The following is a 25,748-nucleotide window of genomic DNA, read 5'->3' as shown; positions in this document are numbered from 1 at the left end:
GGTCTTTGCCAGTTGTGCAAAATGTTGAAAATATCTGAAAAACATTCACTCCATGCCAGGGGCTGCTCTCTGCTCAAGGGGAGAATTGCTCTCCCATTGGTCACTGGGGAAAAGCATTTCCAGGGCTGTTGCTTTGCAGACCCAGTGTTATAAAGGAAGGTACTCCCCCCGCCCCCAAATGGGCTCCCTTCCCTTGCGGGCACCCCCTGCATTCCACAAGGGATTACACCCCAACTTTCCCCCCATCTACCCCTTTGTTAATTTTACAGCACCAGAGGTGCTTGACACATTCCAGGCCAATCAAACGCTGGGTCTCTGCCCCAAGGACTTGTCTAAACATGGATTCAACTCCCTTCAGAACCCAATGAAGTCACTGTCAGGGCTGTATGTGACCTCAGTCATTTCCACAACGCCAGCGTCAGGCTGGATAATTCACTGCAGGAAAGAAGCAACGAGGACATCATTTGCATGTTGCTCTTATGAAGAGAACAAGGCACCAAATATTGGCAAGTGCCACTGACCCCATTTAGACTCGTTGCCTAGAGGCAGTGGATGGGGTTGAGGCCTCTTGGCCTGGGGTGATTCAGTGTGTCCAAGCAGTTAGTATAAACCAAGACAATGACGTGGATCTTGGCGAAAAGCAGGGGCACAGCTACCAGTGAGGACAATACCTTCCTGAAACAATAAATATCAGCATTGCTGAGCAAAACTGGTGTAAAAATCCTTTATTACAGAAATACAAAAATGGCAGTTAGAACATCAGGACGTTACAAACAGAGAAAATATTTACAGAGACGAACGCTTGAGCAATCCCCCTCAGCATCATGGAACTGGCTCTGGGAAAAACACATTGAACAAGAACCAGTGGGCAAATCCTCCAGTGGATGCCTTTTCAGGGAAGAGGAACAAGACACTTCCCAGCTCCTTCTGGCCATTAGATGTCTGTGGCAACTGGCTTCAAGCTGGTATCCTGGACACCCCGATTCCAGGCACTTTGACCCCTGACAAGCTAATGGGTGGCGTGAACAGGTCTGACACTCACGTTCCTCAGCTGGGCACTGGAGAAGTTAGTGGGAAGCCCCTTGGCACCAGGGCTTAACTTGTTTCAGAGGTTGACGTGGCAGTCGGCTAATATCCCTACCTGGGACACCAGCAGCACAGGAACCTAATGTCCAGTCTGCCATGGGGGCACTGGAACGACCATGTTCCTTCTCAATGTTAAGGATTTTCTTTGGCCGTAGCCAGTATTGAAAGCGTCTCCACAGCCCTGCGCTGTGCTCCCTCAGCACCAACGCCCCCACTCCACCAAGGTCGCTTGCTCCCTCAGCACCGGGCTCAAGCACCCAACAGACAGTTGATGTTGCAGTTTATTCCTGGGGACAAAGGGCTCTTACCTGAGAAGCGACTGCAGGGCTGAACACAATGGAGGCGGGAACACAAGTCCCTCCTCCAAACACAGAGTGCGGAGCGGGCACAGCCTGAGCCGCACACACCTTCTTCTGAGGGCAAGTTGCTCCAAATCAGACTTAAGTGGCACAGCTAAAAACTCTGAAGGTGGCAAAATGCTGGCCACCAAAAGAGCAAAGTGGGGCTTGGACTTAACTGACAGATTGTGAAGGAACGAGAAGGGTAAAACCAAGAAAACCTCCCTCTGACCAAGAGGTCTCGCCTCACTTTGCAGCTTGTATTTTTGAATCTCTTGTGGTTGTTCAGCCTACAGACTTGCAGTAAAACATTTCTACAGGTTCTTTAAGACAAGCAAAAGAGGAGGGAGCATACGTGAAGGGGTAAGGTATTTGGTGGGCTTAAAAGTCTGCTTCTGCACTAAAATGACCATGAAAGGCCAGGGAAATTAGCTCCTCCAGCTAACTGGCTATAGGATTCTCACCCACTAACTGTACATGCTATGGCTGCTTGATTCTTGCTGGAGGGGGTCTTGTTCCAACAAATGGAAATGGACTAACCCGGGGGGGGGGGGGGAAAGGAGATCAGCCCTCACATGCAGCGGCACATTTTGGGGCAAGCACTAATTATTCAATAAAACGATTTCCTGGATCCGAGAGCTGCAATTCTCTGGGGAGAATCAACAGCGCCTGCTGAGAGCTCTGCTCCAAGAACGAGTTTGTAAATCAATAAGGTCAGCATTTTAAAATCTTCATATTAAAACTCAAAACATCTCCTCCTCCTCGGACTCTTCCAGGTAGTGAATGGGCTTTCGGGCACGTCCAGGCCTGGTGCAGGGAGCAGGCGCCACTGGGCTGTCCAAGTGAGATTCTAGGTCAATATGAAAACTCTCGTCTTCCACCTTGGATTTCTGGGGGAGAAAACAAACAGGTATGTAGCATCTGACACCTCTCTAGTCACTGGGCCAGAGCCAGGGCCAAGGAGTCCCCAGAGTAAGTCGGCTATACAAGGATGTGTTCTCAAATGGCCTAATGCTGCCCCCCTTTGCACTCCTCTGGTCCCAGGGCTGGCGCCCAGGCTCATGCCTGGGACCAAAACAGCATTTTGGGATTGGTGCAGTTTAGCAGCATCCCAAATGTACCTGCTTTCCTCTGGCCACACGCCCCAAGGCCAGCAGCAGGAAGGTGTGTGACCTGGGGGCTCCTAGAATGACTGAAGTTACACTCGATGCCCCAGAATGAGCGCTTGCCTTCTCTAAAACAGGCATGGCCGGGGGCACCTCTCTGTGCCTGTGCGGGGCAGAATACGAACCTTAACTGTAAACGACTTCGGAGGCTTTGACCCAAAATCAGAATCTGAATCCGAGTCTGAGGCTGGCTTCCTTTTGGTGGTGGTTTTCTTCCCCTTGGCGGGGGCCGGCTTCTTACAGGGTGCTATGTCAATGCTGGAGTCGGAACTTCCTGCCTTGGCTGTTGCGGTCTTGGAGGATTTGGGTGCTGCCTTTTTCTTGGCTAGAACGTCCATGATGGAAGGCTGCGTATCTGAAACAGCAACAGCTGCAGTTAAGCCTTTGGGTTTTATTCATAGATTCATAGATTCTAGGACTGGAAGGGACCTCGAGAGGTCATCGAGTCCAGTCCCCTGCCCGCATGGCAGGACCAAATACTGTCTAGACCATCCCTGATAGACATTTATCTAACCTACTCTTAAATATCTCCAGAGATGGAGATTCCACAACCTCCCTAGGCAATTTATTCCAGTGTTTATTCCAGGGTTAGTTACTTGCTTCCTGCAAGTTTCATTTCCAGCAGAAATGTAGTGCTGTCACAGGCCCTTGTTTCTCTGCTTGGTTCCCTCATGCACAGGACAGACATGCAGGGACCTCTATGAAGCCTTCTCTTTTCTTGCTTCCAAATTCAGATGCTCACCCTAAAAGCACGTGACTCAGGCTCTAGGCTCTCACGCGGTGTTAAGCAGAGCTGGAAAGAGTACACAGTAGTATGCCCAGAAATGGAACTTTTCCTTAAAAATGACAGTGACTAAAGAGGCCCTTTGCCATAAACTCCAGATCCTTTTCAAAATCGTTAAAAGCTCAAGTCAACACTCTGGCCTCTAAATGGCAAATACCTGGCCTCACCATTGTTTCCAAATACATTAGTAACCAGTAACAAACAACTTTAATGATTTTCTGCAGCTCTGAAAGACTAAACTTCACCTACCCGTAGTGGCACTGGTGGTTTTCTTGCCCGCAGCAGGTTTTCTGGGTGCAGCTTTTCCCGGCTTACCAAGAGGGGCAGAGACAGAAGGAGCTGAAGAAGTTTGACTCAGATTTTCAGAATCAGTATCCTGGATTTGAACTTGAGTAAATAAAATCAACAGTGAATTCAACGGCCAGGGTCTTACTATTTCAGTAAGACTGTAAATACAAGATTGGAATGAGCTCATTTCTGATCAACTCGAATTGTAAGAACGAGATCCACTTTCAGTTCTGGTTTAATCATGAAGTCAATTTGACCTGTAGAGCCAGCCTAGAATAAAAGCAGCTCACTGAGGCCAGCTCTCCTGACTTCCTAATAACATCTCCCAATAAGGAGATTTTTCAATTTGTTATAACCTTTCTGCTCTGTCCGTGTCTAGCATGTATCGAAACACCGTAGGGTGGCCACACACTTTAAACCAGTCTAGGGTATTAAGGCAAACCAAAGATCTCATTCAGGGCATATACTTACTAGAGATAGCACTTTGCACCTGTTGTGGTTTCGATTCTTCTTTAGCTGCCTTTTCACTGGTTTTCCTAGAACACAACCCCACAACATATTTTTGAACTCATGTATTAAACAATTCATCCACAAAGAAAAAAATGTAGCTTGTTATCCAATATAATCCACTGAGCATAACTCAGCAAACCCCAGCTCTAGCCACTGTATACAGAAAGATCCTCACTTGGGGGGCCCTCTGGCCTCGGGAGCAGACTTCCCTGGTGAGTATGTTTCTGAGACAAGATCCTCTTCGCTGACCTCCTGAGACTGAGGATTCCCATCTGCGTCAGTGAGATCCGAATCCGAATCCAATGTGTAATTGGTTTTTGCTAACAAAAGAAAAGAGACGCAATTCATCTGTTAACTGTACAATTCATCAGACCTCTTTATGGGTTTTGTAGCATGTATCTCAATGATCTGGGTCATATTTTACCTACAGATGTTGAAGGTTCTGCCTGTGAAAGAATCCAATGTAATGGGCACAGATCTGGGCTTGCTAACCAACAAAAGAGTTGATTTTATAAAATAGTTATGCTGCAGTTAAACTAAATAGCCACATTTCTCAGGTTATTCAAGATTACTACCCCTTCACTTTTGCCCCAGTACGCTAGAGGTGCGACCAATAGAGCTGCGATGTGTGACTGAATAATGGAATTAACTAGCTCTTGTGTATAACATGATAAAAGATCAGCTTAAAAATTACTTCTTGCTGGGATCACCTGACTATGGGGCCTCTAAAATTGGTGTAGACAAGCCTTAAGGATTCAAGTTCCATTTTACCCTTCATTAAGTGCCCATTTTGGTCCATGTGGCATTGCTCACCTGCTGTCTGGCGAATCGGTCTCTCTCTCGGAGGGGCCACCTCACTATCACACTCTGAATCAGATTCGGAGTCAGACCAGGGATTTCGTTTCTTCTCTTTCTTTATTGGCTTGAATGGCAAAGTGGACTGTTTCTTAGTACCTGAAAGAGTTGGATGTGCACAGAGGTATCAGCTAATCTACATGTGCACTGTGCATTCAGAAGTCCAAGTTAAAGTCAGTGGTAAAGCACCTAACAGAGCGGGTTCTGGCTTTAACATAGGAGAGACATTCTGGTCATGCCTCCAACCAATGATCATTTTGCACATCCCTCTCCTAATTCTTTTGAGCATACTGGTCCCAGATTCCACCTCCCATTCCCAGCCTCGTTTCCCATTGAAGGGATTACATGTACAAAATAGTTACCTGGCTCAGTTTTAAATTTCTTTACTAATCTTTGTTTAAGATTTGCAGGTTTCTTATCTTCTGATGAGTTTCCTTCTTGATCCTCCTCAAGTTCCATTTTTTCAGTCTAAAGATATAAAGAGATGTGAGAGCTCTGCCTGGTTCTTCCATATTTAAAATGGCTGAATACAGATAAAAAAGATTAGCATTTTTACTGGGATGAACTAGCAGTTTAAAATACCACATTACAGTACGTGAAGCAATAAACTGCTGGTTTGGTTAGGAGCAGCCAAAGCAAATTAGGTGTGATCATTCTCCAAAGCAGATGAGTATGCTAAACAGCAAGAGCCAACCATTACATACAAAAAAACCCATTGCCCTGCCCATTTGCCAGAGCTTTGCTGCCTTTTTATGTCCCAATGGCATCCCAGGAAGGGTGTGGAGGGATGCAGAGCTGAGCAGGGTGTGTTTAAAAACAGAGTGCAGGTTAATGGAATATTTGTTTGAGGGAATAGGCTGTGTGGGAAGGTGTCATGAGATTAGCTACAGGGCAAACAAAAGGTGAGGGGATAATTTGTTTTTGTAGGTGGTGATTGGCTGAATTGTATAACTACAAGTAGCCACAGGAAAAGGTCGAATATTGTTTAAATTAACAATGTACAGCATAGGCAAAACTCTATCCTGGACTCTAATATCCACAGCAATGATACACTGAGTGACCAGAAATAATGTCACTGGAAACGCAAATGCCAGTTTGAAGAGATGAACTTGCCTGCAGCACTGGTCTCTTACAGGGTTCCTATTCAGTGGAACACACCAGTTCAAACACGTCTTCCAATGATTCCAGGGACAGGTTCTGTTCTCTGCTGGCCTGGAGAGCATCATCCAAGCTTACCCCTAAACTCTGCACAGAAGCGTAGCAGGCTTCTGCTGTGCAAGGTCATGTTCACCTACCCAAAATTGCAATTTCAAAGGGAAGGCTGCATGAAGAAGGATCCCAACTAAGAGTCCTATCAAGTGTTTTGTTTTACCTTTATTTTCTTTTTAGTCTTCTTTTCTGCATCTGCCTTCATCTCTGCAGTTACTCGAGGGATAACTCTTCTGCCATGTGGCGAGGGCAAAACTTCAGCCAGTTGCAGCTTCTTCACCTTTAGTTTCCCCCCTTTCCCTTTGAGAGCTTTGCCAGCTCTCCCACCCAGCTCATCCTGTTTTTCTCTGGCTTCCACAGCCTGCAGAGGTGATTGTAAAAAACCAAACCAGTTAGCTTAAGGAAAATATGCCTGTTCTACCAAGAAAAACAACCCTTTGCAGATACTCGGTGAATGACTCTAGACTCTAATGACTCTATGGTGCATTTCCTATCATCTGATGACGTGAAGCTTCCACAGACGTGTCTATTTGCAAGGTACTATTTAAGCCACAGCTGCAGTTCCAGTTACTCTGAGAATAGAAGGAATTGGTAAAAAAGTACAGCAGAGCAACAAAGGCCAGGTCAGTACAAAGCTGCACATGTATTGACTACAATCTGGACATGGTCTGACCACTCAGGCTCATCTTCCTGTCTGCAGTATCCTCTTCCAACAAGCTCTCTGCTCCAGGCCTTCCCTTACTACTTCATAGCTCTGGCATTCCCTCACCTGTCCCAAAGTCCCATCTCATTGCCTTCCAACAGCCACTGTTCCTCGCTGGACTCTCTGCTGGTTCCAGCTCTTTGCTCCAGGGCAGGGACACCCTGTCTTACCCAGCAAGATGGATAAGGCTGGGGCCTACACCTCTGCTAGGGAGAGATCAGGCTCATATGGCACATTCAAGTTATATTCTTTAGGTTTCTGTGATGGAAACAAAGCAGATCAAGATCTTATAGCTGTCTGCACTGAAGATCTACATACCTCAAGTTCTTCAATAAAGGCAGCCAGGTCTTCCTTCCACAGATCTGAGGGACTCTTACGTTTTAGATTTTCCAGCTCCGTTTCCTAGAATGAGCCAATCAGAAAACATTAGTTGCTCATTTGAATTTAAACACCACTTCACTTTCTAGCTTTGGAAGAACAGAACCAAGCAGCATACTTTGTTATCTCTCTGCTTGCAGAGCTCATCTTTCTTCTCTTTAGTCAGGTACCAGAGAGGCATGTTTAGCAGGTAGTTGAAGTCTGGGCCGGAGACTGCAGCAGAGTCGTTATCCTGCTCATTGTCACTCTCTTCCTCTTCTGCACCCTACAGAGAGATTTAGATACTCAACTTCTATAAATAAGTTTCCCTAGAAAGAGGAGAACTGTGCTCTGAGACAACTTTCTCAATTGGACTTAGACTATGGAACTCAGTGCCACAAGAAACAAGAATGAAAGAGGCCTCATCATCTTCAGAACGAAATACAAAACTTGTGTTTGGTTTCGCTTTCCCCAAAGGATCCCTCGCACTAACAAACAGGCTAGTTAAACCTATGTGCTAGAAAGGAACAGCTCATTCCTCTGGTGACTTCTGCTTTTAAATCCTTGGGAGGGCTTCAGATACTAGACAGAAAAGTTACCTTCTGCTGAGATTCTTTCCAGGCCTTCACAGGATCAGATTCATACCCTCTCTGGATAAGGACCTGAATTAACTCCTTCTTGGGCTTGTTTTCTGTAAACAGACATTTCAGTTAATGAAACCCTGAAGTTTGTGTTGCACTGGCTGAGAATGGGTATTACATTTACCATTTACTGATCCATGAAATCGTAAAGTTGGGAAAGATCCTGGGCCAGCACTGATGGCACAGATAAGAGTCAAAGACTAGCTCAACGTGATTGTAACAGCTCAGCATCCCACAGGGCTCTACGAAATAGTCTCTCCATCCCTACTGCAAACATCACCACAAAGGAGCCAGAGTAATACGTGAAATGAGCCTGCAGCTGCTGTACTAAAATGTAGAGCCCTGGCTGATCATGAAGAGTTGTCAGGCTGCCAAGTTGCTACAATGCTCATTAAGGGCATCTGCCTGAGCACTTTGCATATTTGTATTTGGTGCATTTCAGGGGAGGAGAAAACCATTTAACAAGGTTGGTTCTAGATACAAACTCGGAAGCATTGCTCTTTAGGAAAATGCATCTATGTACATCTATGTACATCTTCAGTGGATTTGGTTACGTTCATACACTAAAGTACATCCTTTTGGTCGAGGTTTGAGTTTTGGGAGACCCGGAAGAGCTGTTTTCTGTTCCCAGCTCACAATTCTCCCAAATGCTGTTGCATCTCCCCAGGATTCCAAATGTAAGTCCAGTCAGAATATAACATGGAAATACAGGGAAAAAAACTTGGGCTCAAGAATCATCCGCTCCAACTAGAAACAGAAAAGCAAATATTACCACTTCCCCCCCGCTCAATTTTAACCCAACTAGGTCAGAAGTTGGTGGGCTGTTTTTGCTAAACAATTGCTGGAAAATCTTTCAACCTCTGAACAGAATAAACAATCCAAAAGTTATGTAACATCCTATTTTGAGTACTGCATACTGGAATCCTCTGTTCAGTAAGACTAAGCAGACTGAAGCGGCTTCCTGTGGCATTTCATCAAAAAGGGAGGATAGCTCCGGCATGAGTTATTAAAAGCAAGTTGAATAGATAAGAGACCTCAGGAGAGCACTGAGCCTGTCTACTGGCTTTAAAAAGGACATTAGACTAGAACCCAAAGCCACCACAGAGACTACATACCGATCACTATTATGCCCTCAATTTTCTCCAGGATGAAGCGAGCCTGGTTGTTGAGTTTTGCAGACTCTGCACCCAGCATTCCTGTAAGCCACTCTTTTCTCAAACTATAATACTGGAGTCGGAGGTCAAAGAATTCTCTGAGAATATCCAGAGGAGTCTCATACTTCTTGAGAAAGCCTACAGAGTCAAAGAGAACCTGGGGCAGAGGACAAAGCCTTAGTTATGACTGGAAGATGACATTCAAAACTACTGAATTACACCGAGGGGCACATTTGTCTTATAATTAACATAGCAAATCAAAACATCAGTCATTATACAAAGTACGCCAGCTTGCACGCAGGCCTATCAGGGGTGGCCTAGGTATACTTAATCCTGCCTCACCGTGGGGGATAGACTAGATTAGTGGTTTTCAAACTGCAGGTCGTGACCCAGTACTGGGTTGTGGAATGTAAGGCAGTGGGTTGCGACGGCTCCTGTCAGCACCACCAACCACGCTGTTAAAAGTCCCGTTGGCGGTGCTGCCCAGCTAAGACAGGCTAGTTCCTACCTATTCTGACACCGCGCTGCGCCCCGGAAGCAGGTCTGGCTCCTAGGCAGGGGGGGGGTGCGGGGGGAGGGGGAATGGGGCTCCATGCGCTGCCCCCACCCCGAGCACTAGCTCGGCCAATGGGAGCTGGGGGAGCCCTCACCCCAACCCTCTGCCCCAGACCTGAGCCCCTCCCATACCCCAAACCCCTCATCCCCAGCTCCATTGGGTCACAGGCATCAACAATTTTCTTCAACTGGGTCGCCAGAAAAAAAAGTTTGAAAACTACTGGACTAGATGACCTTTGAGGTCCCTCCCAGCCCAACTGTTCTATGATTCTGTATAAGTCACCAATCAGGAGAGGCAGTTTTAGGATTTCAGAGCTCCTAGAAAAATACTACAGGCCCATGGGGCTGTTTGAAGGTTAAAACTTTGCCCTTGGGATCTAACTGTTGCATCATGACACTACATTGTCACCCCCCCATCATGTAATGCTAATGTCAGTGCTGGCATTGTTACAGTATGGGAGCCTCCAGTGGCTTATACAATATGGTAGTATCACCTCTAGTCTGACAACCAAATCCACACCACCTTACGCTGCCCAGGATAGCCCAGGGTACACCCTGACTTTCCAAAGACACAGTATTTGTGGAATGGCACTTTAAGATAGCAACATAAGAGCAAGGTAGAAAAATGAAGTGAATGGGTTCCATCCGGCAGGATATTAAACTCCTTTAAACCAGAGACTCCTTGTGCTGATCTGTTTGCAGAGAGCTGGCGCGTACCATGTTTGCAGAGAGCTGGCACGTACCATGGAGTTGCAGGTGAGATTTGTTTGGAGTTTGAAGACCTTATGCAGCCCAGCTGCTTCTGCCTCAGCCAGTTTTTGTTCACTCATCTTCACTATAAACTTGACCGTGGTGTCTGTGTGATATTCTCTATAGTCCGTTATTAGTGGTGGAGTCTTCTCAGTGCCATTCAACATGGGCTCCAGCACCTGCTCTTTATAGGTCTAAGGAAAGAATTACATCAAGTCAACTCTACATTCTCCCAGGCAGCAAAGCTGTGAACACTAACCATCCCTTTTTTGTTTTATGGGACAAAAGATACTTTCCTGGGGACAATTTAGCATTTCCTACCTGTGTCCATGTTCTGATTGGAAGCTCTGAGATCTCAATGGTTGTCGAATCCAGGATAGACACTTCCCCATTCATTAGGTATTGATTTGGTCCCAGTTCATCTATTGTACCCTTGAAGTTCTTGTAACTAGGAAGCTAAATAGTAAAGAACACTGGGTTCAGCTTATACTTTGATAAATGCGCCAATATTTGGTGGAGAATCTTAAGACTGAGCTGTAATTGATTTCCTAATGGATCTATTTACCATTGGCAAGGGCTCTTCTCCATCCATCAGGAGGCGAATATTATTCACAACTTCTCGGATATCAAAGTTGGGGATCCTAGAGGACCAGCCAGTGCCAATACCTTCTGCTCCGTTTATTAGTACCAGAGGAATGATAGGCATGTACCACTCTGGCTCTACGCGCTGGTTGTCATCATACAGGAACCTCAGAACACTGTCATCCGTTGCAGGGAAGATCAACCGCGCCAATGAACTAGAAAGGACGAGAGGATTTGGGCCTAAGTTCTTGTGTTTAGAAAATAGAAACGACCAAATGAGTAATTCCAGAACCTCAGGCCAGATGTAGAAGATCTGTACAAAATTCAGAAGTCCTGGGAAGATTTCATGTTCCACAGGGTATCTTGCGTCAATGCAACAATCATGTTTGAACTCAAGGAACACATTTACAACAGTGTAACAGAAGGTGTTACAGGGTCAGAGAGACAACTGCACCTCCACAAGGACTCTATGCTTAACTCTACAAGCACAGCCTCATTTCTTAACTGCTCCTCAGTTCTTGTTCCTCTCTCCTGCTCTCATCCCTGTTTCATCTCACTCCTGTGTGAAAGCAATAGCAAAGTGTAACTGATTTGAATCCAAATAAGTGTGATTCCAAGTCTCACTTGGATGCTGACACATAACAAAAGGGATAGTAGTAAAAGCAAGAAGTGTTAAGGGTAGCAAGAACAGGCTCTGATGTCAGAGCTAAAAAAGGAATGTCTTCTGATCATTGTCTCTCATTCTAGGTGCTTGCTGTCCAATCTTCAAATGCAGCCATCTAAGTCACGCCAAATGCTAATCTGACAAGCCATTACTACTGACCTGAGCATTGTGAAGATGTATCGAGGGCTGGCAGAGTCTTTTCCACCATGCAGCCTGGTACCAAACTGACCAATGGGCTGTAGCAGGTTGAGGTTATTGCTTCCCACAAAGTTCTGAGCCAAATTAATAATGGTCATCATCAGTGATGCCTGCAATGAAAACATAAAATTGAAACCATACAGTGCAAAATTAAAAGGACAGAGTCGCATGATCAAGTCATGGACTTGATGGAAAGGCAAGACTAGCATGGAAAGTGAGCGTGGTAGAGTCAAGCCAATAAGAATGGAAACTGATGAAACAAGATATCTGATTCCCACTATCAAAACTTAAATCTCAGATCCTTAGGAACAGACATTCCTTTATTCTGTTCCAAGTTGAGGAGGCAGAGGAAACTTCCTAGATTGCCCTGCAACATCTGTCAAAACCCCTCACTCATTCTAGGAATGCCTGTTTAATCCCCACCCTGCCCAACAGGAAAGCAGGATGGACATCCTCCTCTGTGACTAGCACCAGTACACTTCGCCATTGACCAGCTGCAAGGCACTAAGGCTGAAATTCTCAAAGCCACCTAGCGGATTTCAGTGCCCAATTCCCATTCACTTTAATGAAAATTAGGCATGTTTGAAAAAAATCTCAGCCTACATGTATCACTTTTACAACACACTTGGTTGTTACTAGCACAGTTTATGGAGGCAGCACTTGACAGAATACCCAAGCAGGGAAGACTGATCCAACAACCTAGGGTTAAATTCAGAGTCTAATGCACAAAAACCAAGCAAACTAACTTGTACCCATTCTGTTTGGGAGTTTTACCTCCACTATTTCCCCACTGTGCTAGGAGTTTCTTGAGTATGGAGTCAAGAGTTTTCCCCTCAATATTGTGCAGGGTAGGTTCTTACCTCACCATGATGGTAGGAGGACATCTCAGCTACAGAACCAGCCAACTGAGCAACCTTCACTTCCCGCTTGTCATTTCTTTTGAAACACGTGAACAGAACCTTCCTTTGACCTGGTTTCAAACCTTTATCGGGAAAATGACATTTGCCTTAGTGATCATTACAATACTGTGCACTTACAGTGCCTTTCAGCTAAGGCCCCCAAAGTTATTTATGCACTTACACCCCCCCCAAGAGGTGGGTATTAGTCATCATTTTATAGTGAGAAAGACAGACAGACTGGCCCATGGATATAAAAAAAAAATCAGCTGCCGATCTGAGAACAGAACCCAGAACTCCCGACTCTCAGTCCTGAACTCAAGCCAACAGACTATATATTGCTTCCCTTATAGTCATGCAGGCATTCAAATACTAAGTTCTTGGCAGAACATACTAAAAACCGCACCATCTAGGAGTAACTTACCATCAACCAGGGACGGAATGGATCTCTCATTATCGGAGTTTGAGAACAGGACCAGCTCTTTGTGAATGAAGTCATTGTATGTCAGATAACTAGTGGATTTCCCATATACAAAATCCTAAGGACAAAAAAAGATTTAACTTTGCCTTAAAGAGCTCGTACCCACATCTTCTGTCATAGCAAGATGGCCTTGCTACAACAAAAGTCTGTTTTATATAGCTAGTTGAATCCAACTGTAGTGCTGCCATTTTCAAATGCTTCCTGCCATCACTATAAAAATGAAATTCCACTTCCCACAATCCAGTTTAATTTACTACTTCTCTATTTATAAAGTGTTCTATGTCAAATCAACTTAATCACTAGTCAGCTGACATTGAGTCTACACAAACCAGCTGAGAGGAGGGGGCAGGGCATCTGTAATTGTCCTATCGCCTACTGGCCAGCTCCCTGAACCTATATTATACACTGTTCTAATATACCAAAATGAAACTGCACTCAGCCCTGGGGAAAGGGAAAGACAGGAAACTGCGTTCCTCAATGTATTTAAAACCATTCACCTCTGGCAGACCATGTAGCTTCCGTTGTCTTCTGCCTTCCATGAAATTAGTCAGCCATTCCTTCCGTTCCTCGATCTTCTTCTTGCTAAAGGCCTGTAAATTCACAAAATGAAGAGTCAAGTTTAAGACCATCTCTACTGGGCCTCCCCGCAGGGGACTACTCTTGTCAATGAAAGCAGTATGCAGGAGGGCCTGAACCAGAAGAAAAAAGCCCAACACTTGCTAAACAGGCTGGCTTAACAGCATAGCAAATGCAGTAACTTACTCTTAATCCTAACTAAAAGCTTGAAGGCATAAATAATAATACAGAAAATATCATATTGCGTCTCTGTATAAATCCATGGTATGCCCACATCTTGAATACCATGTGCAGATCTGGCCGCTCCATCTCAAAAAAATTTTTTTTTGGAATTGGAAAAGGTACAGAAAAGAGCAACAAAAATGATTAGGGATATGGAACAGCTTCCATGTGAGAAGAGATTAATAATGAGGAACTTCTCAGCTTGGAAAAAAGACTACTAAGGAGGGATATGATAGAGGTCTATAAAATCATGACTGGCATGGAGCAAGTTAACAAGGAAGTGTTAACAAAGATACTTTGTCTCATGCGCAAAGGCCTCAGACCATGTTAACAGAAAATACCACAGCACACTAAGTAACAGAATACTAAAAGTAGTAACAAGTCAGTAATTCATTCAGGTTTTCCTAGTTACCAGGGTGATCGCAGCATCATCTTCCGGGCCAGAATACTTGAAGCCAATTCGATGTCTTGCCATATCTGCAAAGTACTCTTTAGCCTCTTTTGATGTGCTGGTACCCAAACCTGCAGAGCCAATACCAGTGAGTCCAAATAACATCTTGCACAAATTAAGCTACAGTTTAAAGAAATATTTCAGCAAGTCTTTAACTTCCGTGGTATATCCTGTAAACTTTTGATGACATGCTGCAAAGATGCCTTTATGAAAACAAACTACCTTTGAAATGCAAGGTACTTGTGCACAAATGTAAGGTATCATGAAATCCAAGGGTTAAGCAGGTCACACACAGAAAAGTTCTACATTCAGTCTATCAATGACTTCCACAAATACCAAAAGCTATTATTGCAGGCTGAAGCTAATTTCTGATCAGCCAGCCATGTTCTGCATCAGGCAACTGGCATTAAAAGATTCTGGAATCAGAATTCAGCGTGCACTGCCATCAGTAGAGCCGAAGGAAATGGATCTCACTTCCAAATCTCTACTGGCTCTGCACTGTGGACAGCCAGACTAAATCCAGTGAACTAAACAGATAGGACTGACACTTGAAGAATGGATACCTGTAGGATCATGTCTGCATTTGGAGAGGTATTTTTCTGAACAAACAGACTAAGTGACACCCCATTTAACATAGGTTTTTAGGGGCTTGCCTTTGCACATCTCCAGAGTGGTTTATTGTGCTATATTAGAGCACTTATATTTCACTCATGTATATATTTATCTGTTAATGAGAGAGCTCTTACTTGGCCTCCAAGCACTACCACACAGGGTTTATGACAAACCTTTGTAGTATTTGGTTTTCCAGGATTTGTGATTTGGAGTATTGTTTTTCCAATCTTCAAACTCAGGGATGCTGTAGAATGAAAACTCCTCCTTGTTTTTTGAAACCTAGAGGGAATGAAAATTATGATTGTGAAACCACATGTCGCTCCAGACTAACACTTTCCTCTAGCTGTTTAGATTACTATCTAGGAAGCCTTTTACCTTTATGATGGGAGTAATAAATTCCTCCAGAAAACGGTGCCTTAGAAGAGATGGCCAGTTGTGATGGATGAAGTTAATCAACAAGCCTTTGATATGGGAACCATCTTGATCCTGAAACAGTTTTTTCAGAAGGCAGATTTTAACAGAGGCATGCTGGAAAGCAACTGCTCCTCAACTTAGCAGTATAGGATCCAATCCTTGGGCGATGCTTAGCACCCTCAACTCCCATTGAATCTCAGCATTTCCCGGGATCCGGCTCACGGAAACCAACCTGTGTGACTATTTGGAAAGCAGACTATGATTTCCAGATTTTAGCATGGAACTTAACCAAGAAACGGGGAAAATGCTGAAGGACCATTCTTGGCCACAGGGTGGGTGCATCCAGGGGCTAGTCTCTTTCCAGACTTCCCAATCTGCCTGGCACAGAGCTCAGCACTACAGAGCAGCAGCAGAGGGTGGAGATACTTCCCACTGCTTTATTTTGTTCCATGTTAGGAGAAGGAAGTATGGTGGCCCCAGGACAAAGTGGAAGCTGTTAAGAGAGTGTGATAAGAACACATGGATAACCAGAGTCAGGTAAAACAGTGCTCATGGGAGCAATGCACACCCACCCTGCTTTATCTGCTAGCCATATTTTCTCTTGTCATTTAGTAATTTTTTCTGATTTTAGAAATATTGATCTTTAAGTGAACCTAACCTGATCTGTCATAATCATAATTTTTCCATAGCGAAGGGTCTTCAGCGATTCTTGATCGTCATAGTTCTTCTTATACTGCAAACCCACGATCTTGATGATATTGTTGATTTCAGCATTTTCCATTATCTGAAAAAAGATTGCACCAAGCAAGGACTGACTTTCCAGAACACACATCATCGTTCATGTACTTCAGAAAAACAAAGGAAAAGGTTCTGGGTCAGGCAGGCCCTGCTGATTGTGCTTTGTTTTCTCATTGAGTCTCTTTCCTCTGTTTTGAAATGTACTATTGTTCAAACTGATGTCTAGCGCTTAAATTACTCTAAGACGTTTCAAACAGATTTCACACTCCAGATCACAGCTACAATCCTTCAGGCAAAGCACTAGATAGGACTCACTTTCTAAATCCGTCAATGCTGCTCCTTAATCAGCAAGACAGGCTGATGGTGAGAATAGCCTCAAATATTTATTTAAGATGCCATTACTATAGTTACATTACACTAGGTTTCCACCTAGAGTGTAAGAGTCTCAGCTCAGAGCATATTTCACTACACTTAAAGCATGCCATGTCTTTAGGAAGTAGTTGTTTCCAAAGGCATTCCCACGAACCTGTTTATGAGAGGCTTCTCGTACGTTCAGCATTTTTCCACGAAGGGGGAACACTCCATATCTGTCTCTCCCAACCACTCCCAGACCAGAAACAGCCAGTGTTTTGGCTGAGTCCCCTTCTGTCAGGATAAGTGTACAGTCGGTGGAATTCTTACTACCTAGAAAAGCAATGCATTTCTCATCAACATCTTGATTAAAAAAGTCAAGTCAGAATTTACACACTTTTAGGAAACGTGCTATCTGTGGAATGAGTAATTTTAACATGCACATTGATTTAGTTGGACAGCAGTTGGCACTTGTTGCCAAAGTCAATGATTTCAAGAAGAGAAAATTTAATATAAACTGCATTTCACACAATTTTTCTGTTCTCAGTTTAAATAATTTCCTGTAGCTGATGACTGGATAGGAAACAGTTTTTCTCTCTTGTTTGCAATAAAGACTTTGCTACTGTGCTTGAATGAAATGACTGTGCTTAGAAATGATCTAAAACATTTACCAGCATCATTGGCATCATCCAGTTTAGGAATTCCCTTAATCCTGGTGTGTTTCACAGCTGAGCACTTCTTATTCAGCTGGTTCTGAGCTTTAAACTTTACCCAGTTTAGGATACTTTCCACAATACCACAGCTGACTGCCTGCAATACAGAAGAGCCAATTGTGGAAGTTGTCTTAACCATTACATGATATATTATATTCTTTTCACTGTTTAAACTGAAATTAGTTCATATGTACTATATTCACCACACTCAATTTAAGAGGCAATTTCACAGATGCCTCTGGCTGGCATGTAATTGCTGCACTGTAATACTTACACCTTTGATAAATTTTTCACTCAGTTTGCAAGTTGAGCCAAAGTTCTTTGCCTGCAGAGTCATATTTTCCTTAGTCTGAGAGTCAAAGGTTGGGTTCTCAATCAAGGAGTTCACAAAAACCCACATGTGGTTCTTCACCTGAAATTAAATTTAACAATCATGACAAACTCATACAAACGCATCTCATTCTACTAGTGTCGCTCTCAGCTGCTTCCTGAAATTATCTGCCAGCATTACACACTGAAATGTAAAATCTGCTCAACTACCAATCGGCAAAGAATTAAAAAAAAAAACATTACTAGATGTCTAGGATTGAACAGAATTAACGGTCATTTTCACAGCAGTACCAATTAAGATTAGAGTAGGTGAGACAGCCAGTGAACACTCATGATTGATTTTATATTTGTTAGGATTGTCAAGAAAATCACTGGCTGTTTTGCTACACAGATATTCTCCCAGCAAGTCATTTTCCTAGTGCAGTTCAATTCTAACTGGGCACACTAAAACTGAAATACATTGTATACACTGTGCACCCTACACTGCCCTAAACACATTATTGTGTTCTGACTCCAGAGGGTGTCAGCCAAAGCGATGTTTCCCAGGTGCTGAATAAAGAGCAGATAGCTCACTAAAACCGGAAACTCCGACGTCTATATTTAATGCACTTTACCTGCAGTATTTCCTAACTTAGTAAAAAAAAAAAAAAAAAAAAAAGCTGGGTTTATCAGTGATCAAATGAATGTAACAAATATCCTAGAGATTGCTGTTGCAGTTCACAGTAGCATTGCAGTTTGTTTTTCCACCATGCAAATCGTGAGATTGTACCTGAAATGGCTTCACTCCAACTCCACCTTTGTTCTTCTTCTTCACAACTTCAATGAGTTTATTTACAATCTGGTCAGCTACATAGTCAACATGCCTGCCACCCTAGAGAGAAAGGACCAAATATGAGCTCAAGCTTCAGGGAAAGGGTAAAACTATTTTGTATGTTTTAGTCACCAGCCATATGCATTGCAACTAGATATAGCCTTTGCATATTAGGCAAATTAACGATTTTTCATTGTTTATATATATGAAAAATGCCAAGATAGACAAGAAAATTAGTAACAAAACCCACCATTAGCTAGTCTAAATGTGGTAAAGGAAAGTTACCTTTGTGGTGGCGATGCTGTTGACAAAGCTAACTTGCTGGAAGCCTTTTTCACTTAAAGTTAAACACACCTCCCAGCGATTATTTGCGTCCTCATGGATAACTTTAAGTGCATTACCAGTTTCATCTACCTTGTCCTTCACGTAGAGGTCCACATAACTACGGAATCCTTTCACCTGCAGAGATAAATGCAGGCAGCTTGTTGACAACAGGTTCAAATGCTCCTGCTCAGAGTACACGGAAGAGTCACCCGTGAACTCCATTCCCACATTGCATAATATTTTTAAGTTTTTGCATTATCTAGACAAAAATCTCACAGCTTAAGTGGAAGGGAAACATATAGGAATTAATATTTTTGGAACAGTCACTCACGGGCAGCCTCTTTCCATTTAGGAAGACTTTGACATCTTTTGTGCACCCAGCAATATCATATGCTCTTCGCGACATCAGTGCCACAATGTCCTTGTCCAGACTTGTCATTTTAAACTTAGACAGATCAGGTTGGAAAGTGATACATGTATAATCTTCTCCATCAAAGTATTTCAGTTTCATATCACCAGCCTTTCCCATATTGTCCGTCCAGGTCTGGGAAAGAGAACTTTGATAAGATGCAAATTTCAAATACATGAGTAGCTAGCTGAATTTTTTAAAATGTAGATAGAATTTATTACTAAGTTTAACAATTGAGGGAAAAACTCCCTTATATGCTGAACATTAGTTTGGTTTTTTTCCCGGTCCATTTATTCTTACTCTAATAGCTGATTTGGGATTTTCAGACAATACTTAATTAAATTTATAGGTCAGTACAGTGACTGACTGTAGGCCAAATTTACCCCAGTTGTGACACTTGGATCCAAATAATATAAATTGCACCCACATATTATGGGAGCAAATTGAAGACAAGTCTTCAAAAATCTACCCCTCTAGAATTACATCCTACTGAAATAAGCAACTGAAGCCATGCAGATCATCCATACCTGCTTAAATAGTTTCTTGTACTCATGACATGCAGTTTCCACCGTAAATTTGGTACTGAATATGTTGCATAATTTGGCCCCATAGCCATTTCGACCACCTGGAATTATAAAGCAATCATCCTTGTGTTATGTTACTTTTATGATAAACCCTTTAAAAAGTGTAGAGTATTTTAACAGGAATTCAGGCACTTTGGTATGACCAAAATGTGGGATAAAACACGAAGCTGTCCTATGCACCTGGTATGTAAGCTTAAGGCTATGTTTCATTGGAATATTGATCCTTCACAGGGATTTGGCCCTTTTCCGCATCACAGTACATTATCTGCTGGAAAGTGGGGCACTGGGATACCCTTCCTTTAATGTGGCTTTGGAGCTCAATTTTTAGTACTGATTATAGGCAGCAGCAGGTCTCTGATAAATTTGGAGGTCCCCCATTTCTACATTAGCAAGAAGGTGGAGCACTCTACTCTAGTGGATTTCAACCTTTTTTCATTTGTGGACCCCTAAAAAATTTCAAATGGAGGTGAGGATTCCTTTGGAAACCTTAGACAGTCCGCGGACCCCCAGAGGTCCATGCACCACACGCTGAAAACCATTGCTCTATTCAAATTATTTTTGAATGTTGTCTGAAAGGAGTTTCCCACTCTTCTTCCTCCAATTATTATTATTATTTTTGATCCTCCTTTCTACCCTGTCTCTATTGACGAGAAAGAAATCCACTGCTTTCTGGGCAGCAGCAGTGATAATGACAACGATGCTGTGTTTTAGAGCCCTTGTGTGATGAAGTGGGAATGTTCTTAATGTTTCCTCTGAATACTGTAGGGGTGCCTCAGTTTCCCCTATGCATTTCTTAAGTCTCTAGGTGGTGGGATAAGGGGGTGTAATTGTTGCAAAGGGCCAGTGTACGTAAATGGCCGACACTCTCTCTCTTGGCAACTGATGGCCTGGGCCCGTCCCCCCTGCAAGGTGATAGCTAAAGGTGTTGGAGAACGAAGGAATCAGGTGACTTCCTGGCCTGGGAAAGGGACAAAGCCCAGAGGAGGAGGGGCTGGAGAGTGAGTCAGTTTGGAGCTGGCTGGGGACGTGGAGTGAAGTGCGGACGTGGTTGTCTAGCTCACTGCCCCCCAAAATGGACCCGGCTGAGGGGTCCTGTTCTCTGTACCTACAAGCTCTGTTTTAGACCGTGTTCCTGTCATCTAATAAACCTCTGTTTTACTGGCTGGCTGAGAGTCACGTCTGACTGCAAAGTGGGGGTGCAGGACCCTCTGGCTTCCCCAGGACCCGGCCTGGGCGGACTCGCTGTGGGAAGCGCACGGAAGGGCAGAGGATGCTGAATGCTCCAAGGTCAGACCCAGGAAGATAAAGCCGTGTGAGCATCTTGCCCTAAAGACAGTCTGCTCACAGAGAGGAGACTTCACCAGAGTCCTGACTGGCTTCAGTTCCAGAAGAATGGTGGCTCTGCTCACTGGAAGAGTGCCTACCATAACTGAACATTCACAACCCTCTGAAAAGGACTCCCAGCAGAAACTGAGTTTGTGGTTCAGTGACACTTGAAAAGGACTTGTGAGTTTCACTGCTGCTCAGAACAAGCAGCCGATAACTAAATCTGGATAGCTTTTGATCCTCTGCTGCCAACTCTTGTTCACACACACTTGGGTAGTTCAGTGATCAGGCTGCACAAAAAATATTTTCCCGGCTAATATATGGAATTTCTGACAATCTCCTACCTGTGACTTTCTTTTCATCATCATCATAATTGCTGGAGGTTAATAGCTGCCCAAAGATAAGAGCAGGTACATAGACCTTCTCCACTTTATGTTCTACAACAGGAATACCTTTCCCATTGTTCCATACACTGATTGTATTATTCTCCCTGGAAAGAAAAATTTTTTCCTGTAAAAGTGAACTTGACTGAACTGTGTTACTTGTGGAATGAAAAATGTCATATGAAGTCTTTCAAATCCCTTTGGTAGATAATTTGTTCATAAAGGGCTCTAAAACAAAGAGCTTTTAATTTGCCATTGTTATATACACTCCCCATTCTTAGATGTTTGAAATAAACTCATTTTTTCAATGTCAGGCAAACACCAAGCTTTGGATTCTAGTAGTGTAGATTGGTCAGTCATTTTTAAAAGGCTGTTTTAAAATGCTCTTTCAAGGCAATACTAACATAGGTCAGATTTCTGGGCCCAAATCAGTTGGCAATGTACATTTAAATTCTCTTGATTTATAGCTACTACTTTTACTTTACTAATAAGTCTTAGCAAAATTGTCAAATGCCTTAAGGCCCAAAATTTGACCTACCCTAAACTTCTATCTAGTGTGAAATAGTCTTTGGATTCAAAGTATCTAATCTATATTTTTAATTACATCTCCTGCTAAGGGAAAAAAGCCACCATCTTGGCAGAAGCAAAGTTTCTGTTCAGCAACTGCAGAAACAGTCGGCAGAGGGAGCACAAGTAAATTAAATCCCCGTAGTCTGATGTGCAGACACAGTTGATGACGTTAAACATGCCAAATATTTGTGCTCTGTGAGAAAAAGGGGTGTGTGTGTGTGTGTGTGAAATAAATTGAAAAGGGCAAAATAAGTAGAGAATAAATAAAAGCAGATAATTGACCTGAAATCACCACTTTGTGGGAGAACCAGATTAGGGAAAACACAAGCTTTCACAGTTGGTTGATATTTGATGAGCTGGAGAGTTACATTTGGTCTAAGTTGGGTGAGCTACAACAGTGTTTCTCAATCTTTTTGATATCAGGGACTGGCTTGCTTCCTTCCTAAACTGTGTCAGGGAGATCTTAGGGACGAGCGCCGGTCAGACCAGTCATTGAGAAACAATGGGCTACAACATATAGCTCTCTTTACTTATGCCACTCTAATAGAACAGCATCAGAAGGAGAAAATCCTTGAGTCCCAGAATGCTGAGCTACTTTCCCCATATTGGAACCTGAGATGGGAAACCATTGAAAAATGAAATAAGACTTACGGATCAATTGTAATTTTAATGCAGGACATGTTTTTATCCCTCTGCTTGTTGTCTGCAGCATTGACTAAAATGGAGAAAGGATTTTAAATTTACCAAATTACATTCTCAGATGAGACACATATAGCAGCCACAATTTGTTTTCAGTGGAATAAATTGCTAGCAAGTGAACTGTCATCTCTCAACTTACCTAGGATTTCATCAAAGATTTTATACAACCCAGGGACAAAAGTCACATCTCTGCAGCTGAGGCCCTCATCTTCATCATAAACCCACATTTGCTGAAAATAAAGTTAAGAAACGCTGTTGTTAGGTTTACCATGATTTCCTAATCTGCCAGTTATATACCAAAACCACATTGCTCTCCACCTGTGTTTAAAATGTTAATGATCAGAGGGGTAGCCGTGTTAGTCTGAATCTGTAAAAAGCAACAGAGGGTCCTGTGGCACCTTACAGACTAACAGATGTATTACGTCTGACGAAGTGGGGATTCACCCACGAAAGCTCATGCTCCAATACATCCGTTAGTCTATAAGGTGCCACAGGACTCTTTGCTGCTTTTAAAATGTTAATGATTTTCCACTGATGTCCAGGAATTAAGTACCACTGAAGAGGCTCCGTTTCGTACTGTGATTTCTTTCTGAGGTACAGCATCAGGCCTAGGCGAGCACTACCTGCCCTAGGGTGACCAGACATCCCGATTTTATAGGGACAGTCCCGATTTTGGGGTCTTTTTCTTATATAGGCTCCTATTACCCCCTACCCCCTGTCCTGATTTTTCACACTTGCTGTCTGGTCACCCTAACCTGCCCTGATGGGTTGATACCCGCACTGAAAGACAAGGGGAAGGTCCCATTCAAGGCAGAGAAAGCAGTTTGAAGGGAGCACCATTTGCTCACTTCTAGTCACACCGGCGAACCCAAGGGGCGGGGGCCGCAGACACCGGGTCTGGCTGCCCCAGTTCCGGGCTGAGCCCCGGGCGCACGGCGCTGCACACCCGCAGAGGGCCCTTCCCCGAGCGCGGCCAGGCCCAGGGCTGCGCTCCGGCCAGGCCGCGCGCGGTCACCTGCGTGACAAACTCCACGGAGCCGATGTAGGTGTCGGGCCGGAGCAGGATGTGCTCCAGCTGCGTCTTCTTCTGGTAGATCCGCTCCACCGACAGCCGCTTCTTGGCCGCCGCCTCCTTCCCGTGGCCCGCTCGGCGGTTCTGGTTCACGGGCTGGTGGGGAACAGAGAGAAACCCCCGCGCGGGCGTTAGCCGGAGCCGCCAGCTCGGGGCGGCCGGGGCCGCCACGGGCCCGAGCCGGGGGAGGGGGCGCTGGGGGGCACCCCGGGGGGAGGGGCGCGCGGCTCCCCCGACCCACCCGCAGCGGCGACAGGGACTCGTCCAGCTCCATGGCGGTGTCGGGAGGGAAGCGGGTCCCGCGCGCTCTGACAGAGGGTCCGTTAACGTCTGAGCCCGAGGAGCCCTTCAAACCTCCGTCCAGCCCGCCCAAAGCCCTCGGCCAATCAGCTCGCTGGGCTCGGTCCCTCCCCACCAATCGCCGCTCGGACTGCGTGCAAGGCGGTGGGAGAGGAGCGGGCAACACCCACCAATCACAAGACCCCGGCTCGCTCAAACCAGCCATTCACACGCCGAGGAAGTCGGAGAGAGGCGGGGAAGGTTTTCAAACTCCACCAATCAGCTGGGACAGCCAGGTGACTGGCAGGCGGTTGAACCAATAACAATGAAGCAGGAGAGGCGGGCTAGGTCTCCGGCCACATAGGCATGGGGTCAAAGGTCAGGTTCAACCTTTGACACCTCCCCCCCCAGCTCCCCATGAGCAGCAGTTGTGAGGGGCTCCCACGTGGCATGAGGGGGGCACATGGTGTTATCTCTGCCTGGGCCTCTCCAGCCTGGCAAGGCCTGTGTGCCCAGCTGGGGGGGCGTGGCTGGCCTGGGCAGGGCCCAGAACGCTGCCCCCGAGTGGGGCGCAGCCTTGGGGCGTGTGGGACTCACCCCTGAGCCCAGGTGCTGCCTCCCCTCCCCAAAGCCGTCCCCATGCTCGTCCCCGCCCGCCACTCTCAGTCGCTGCCAGCGTGGGGGGTCCAGGGGTGCGATGCAGAGGAGCCGGCTTGTAGGGAAGGTGGCGGCCTCTGATCATGTTACGTCCACCAGCAGGCGTTCCAAGGGAAGTGGTGGAAGCCCCGGTTTGTGGTGAAATTTGAAACTGGACAAAGCCCTGGGTGGGAATCGGCTGCAGGAAACAAGATTTTTCTAGCCACTAGGATGGGCCCCGTGTCTTTACGGGGTTTTTCCGACTGACCTCCAGCGCAACAAGCTCTTTTGCTGGATCTTTCTGCTAATGTGATCAACAGTGAAATAGTTAAGGGTTGCGGCTTCTAGATCATCCTCATTAGGCTTCTTTGTTGAGATGTGGTGTTTCAGGCACATGGGTCGCAGACCCAGGAAGACAGCAGAACCCAGTCCAGTTTGGAAGATATAAGGGCTGGAAGCTTTATTTTTTTGAGAGAGATCTTAAATTCTGCAGTAATTCCTTCCTTTGCCTCTTTATTAATAGGACACCTTCTACTGTTAAAGAGAATTTTAAAAAAAATTCCCTAATCTGCTTTCTCCTTTAAGTTACTTGTTTACTTTTTGCACTTTACTCTGTTTAGACAGTGAAACCAAAGTCGGCAGGATCACGTTTGTTTCTAGGAACTTTCACCTAGTACACCTTTGTAATATTTGGCTTGTTTAAATAAATAAGATATAATGGTAATATCAGAAATCCTGTGTCAGTCCTGGCTGCCCGCAGTCTTTGCACGGACCAAGGGGAGTTTTCCCCAAGTACAGACTGAAGGTTTGGGACATTTACCCACATTTCTGTCAAAATGCCACATTTACCCTTAATTTATTATCAGGGGGATTCATTCCTGCACCAGCACTAGGGCATATGAGAGGTAGGCTGCCTTTTCCCTGTTCAGAAGGTATTGACGGGTCAGTTTAGTCCCTGGCACAGACTAGGACAATTTAGCTCCTCTGGGCTCGTGGCAGCCAGGAATCAGTGGGATACAGGACTGCCCTAG

The 25,748-nt window shown here is 44.7% G+C and overlaps 1 protein-coding gene across 1 annotated transcript; it reads right to left on the bottom strand.

Annotated features, from left to right (window-relative positions):
* Positions 1 to 708: 708 nt before the first annotated feature.
* On the bottom strand, positions 709 to 24,129 carry TOP2A (DNA topoisomerase II alpha). Its single transcript, XM_024193420.3, has 35 exons — positions 24,044 to 24,129; positions 23,746 to 23,898; positions 22,870 to 22,960; positions 22,683 to 22,746; positions 21,423 to 21,568; positions 19,696 to 19,793; positions 19,091 to 19,303; positions 18,721 to 18,894; positions 18,394 to 18,495; positions 17,569 to 17,706; positions 17,253 to 17,391; positions 16,757 to 16,914; positions 16,151 to 16,276; positions 15,454 to 15,564; positions 15,252 to 15,357; positions 14,428 to 14,537; positions 13,715 to 13,807; positions 13,161 to 13,275; positions 12,701 to 12,822; positions 11,802 to 11,950; positions 10,962 to 11,193; positions 10,718 to 10,852; positions 10,390 to 10,590; positions 9,053 to 9,248; positions 7,896 to 7,987; positions 7,436 to 7,582; positions 7,258 to 7,341; positions 6,400 to 6,597; positions 5,390 to 5,495; positions 4,986 to 5,126; positions 4,348 to 4,492; positions 4,134 to 4,198; positions 3,624 to 3,761; positions 2,716 to 2,945; positions 709 to 2,314 (listed from the first exon to the last, which is right to left on the bottom strand). Exons 1-35 carry the CDS (start codon positions 24,074 to 24,076, stop codon positions 2,168 to 2,170), a joined length of 4,698 nt encoding a protein of 1,565 aa, XP_024049188.1. The 5' UTR covers positions 24,077 to 24,129; the 3' UTR covers positions 709 to 2,167.
* Positions 24,130 to 25,748: the final 1,619 nt, after the last annotated feature.

This window comes from Terrapene carolina, unplaced genomic scaffold (assembly GCF_002925995.2).
Source record: "Terrapene carolina triunguis isolate 2854851 unplaced genomic scaffold, T_m_triunguis-2.0 Scaffold193, whole genome shotgun sequence".
Classification (NCBI taxonomy): Eukaryota; Metazoa; Chordata; order Testudines; family Emydidae; genus Terrapene; species Terrapene triunguis.
The sequence above is the reverse complement of the archived record's forward strand: the minus strand, read 5'-3'. Positions and strand labels throughout refer to the sequence as shown.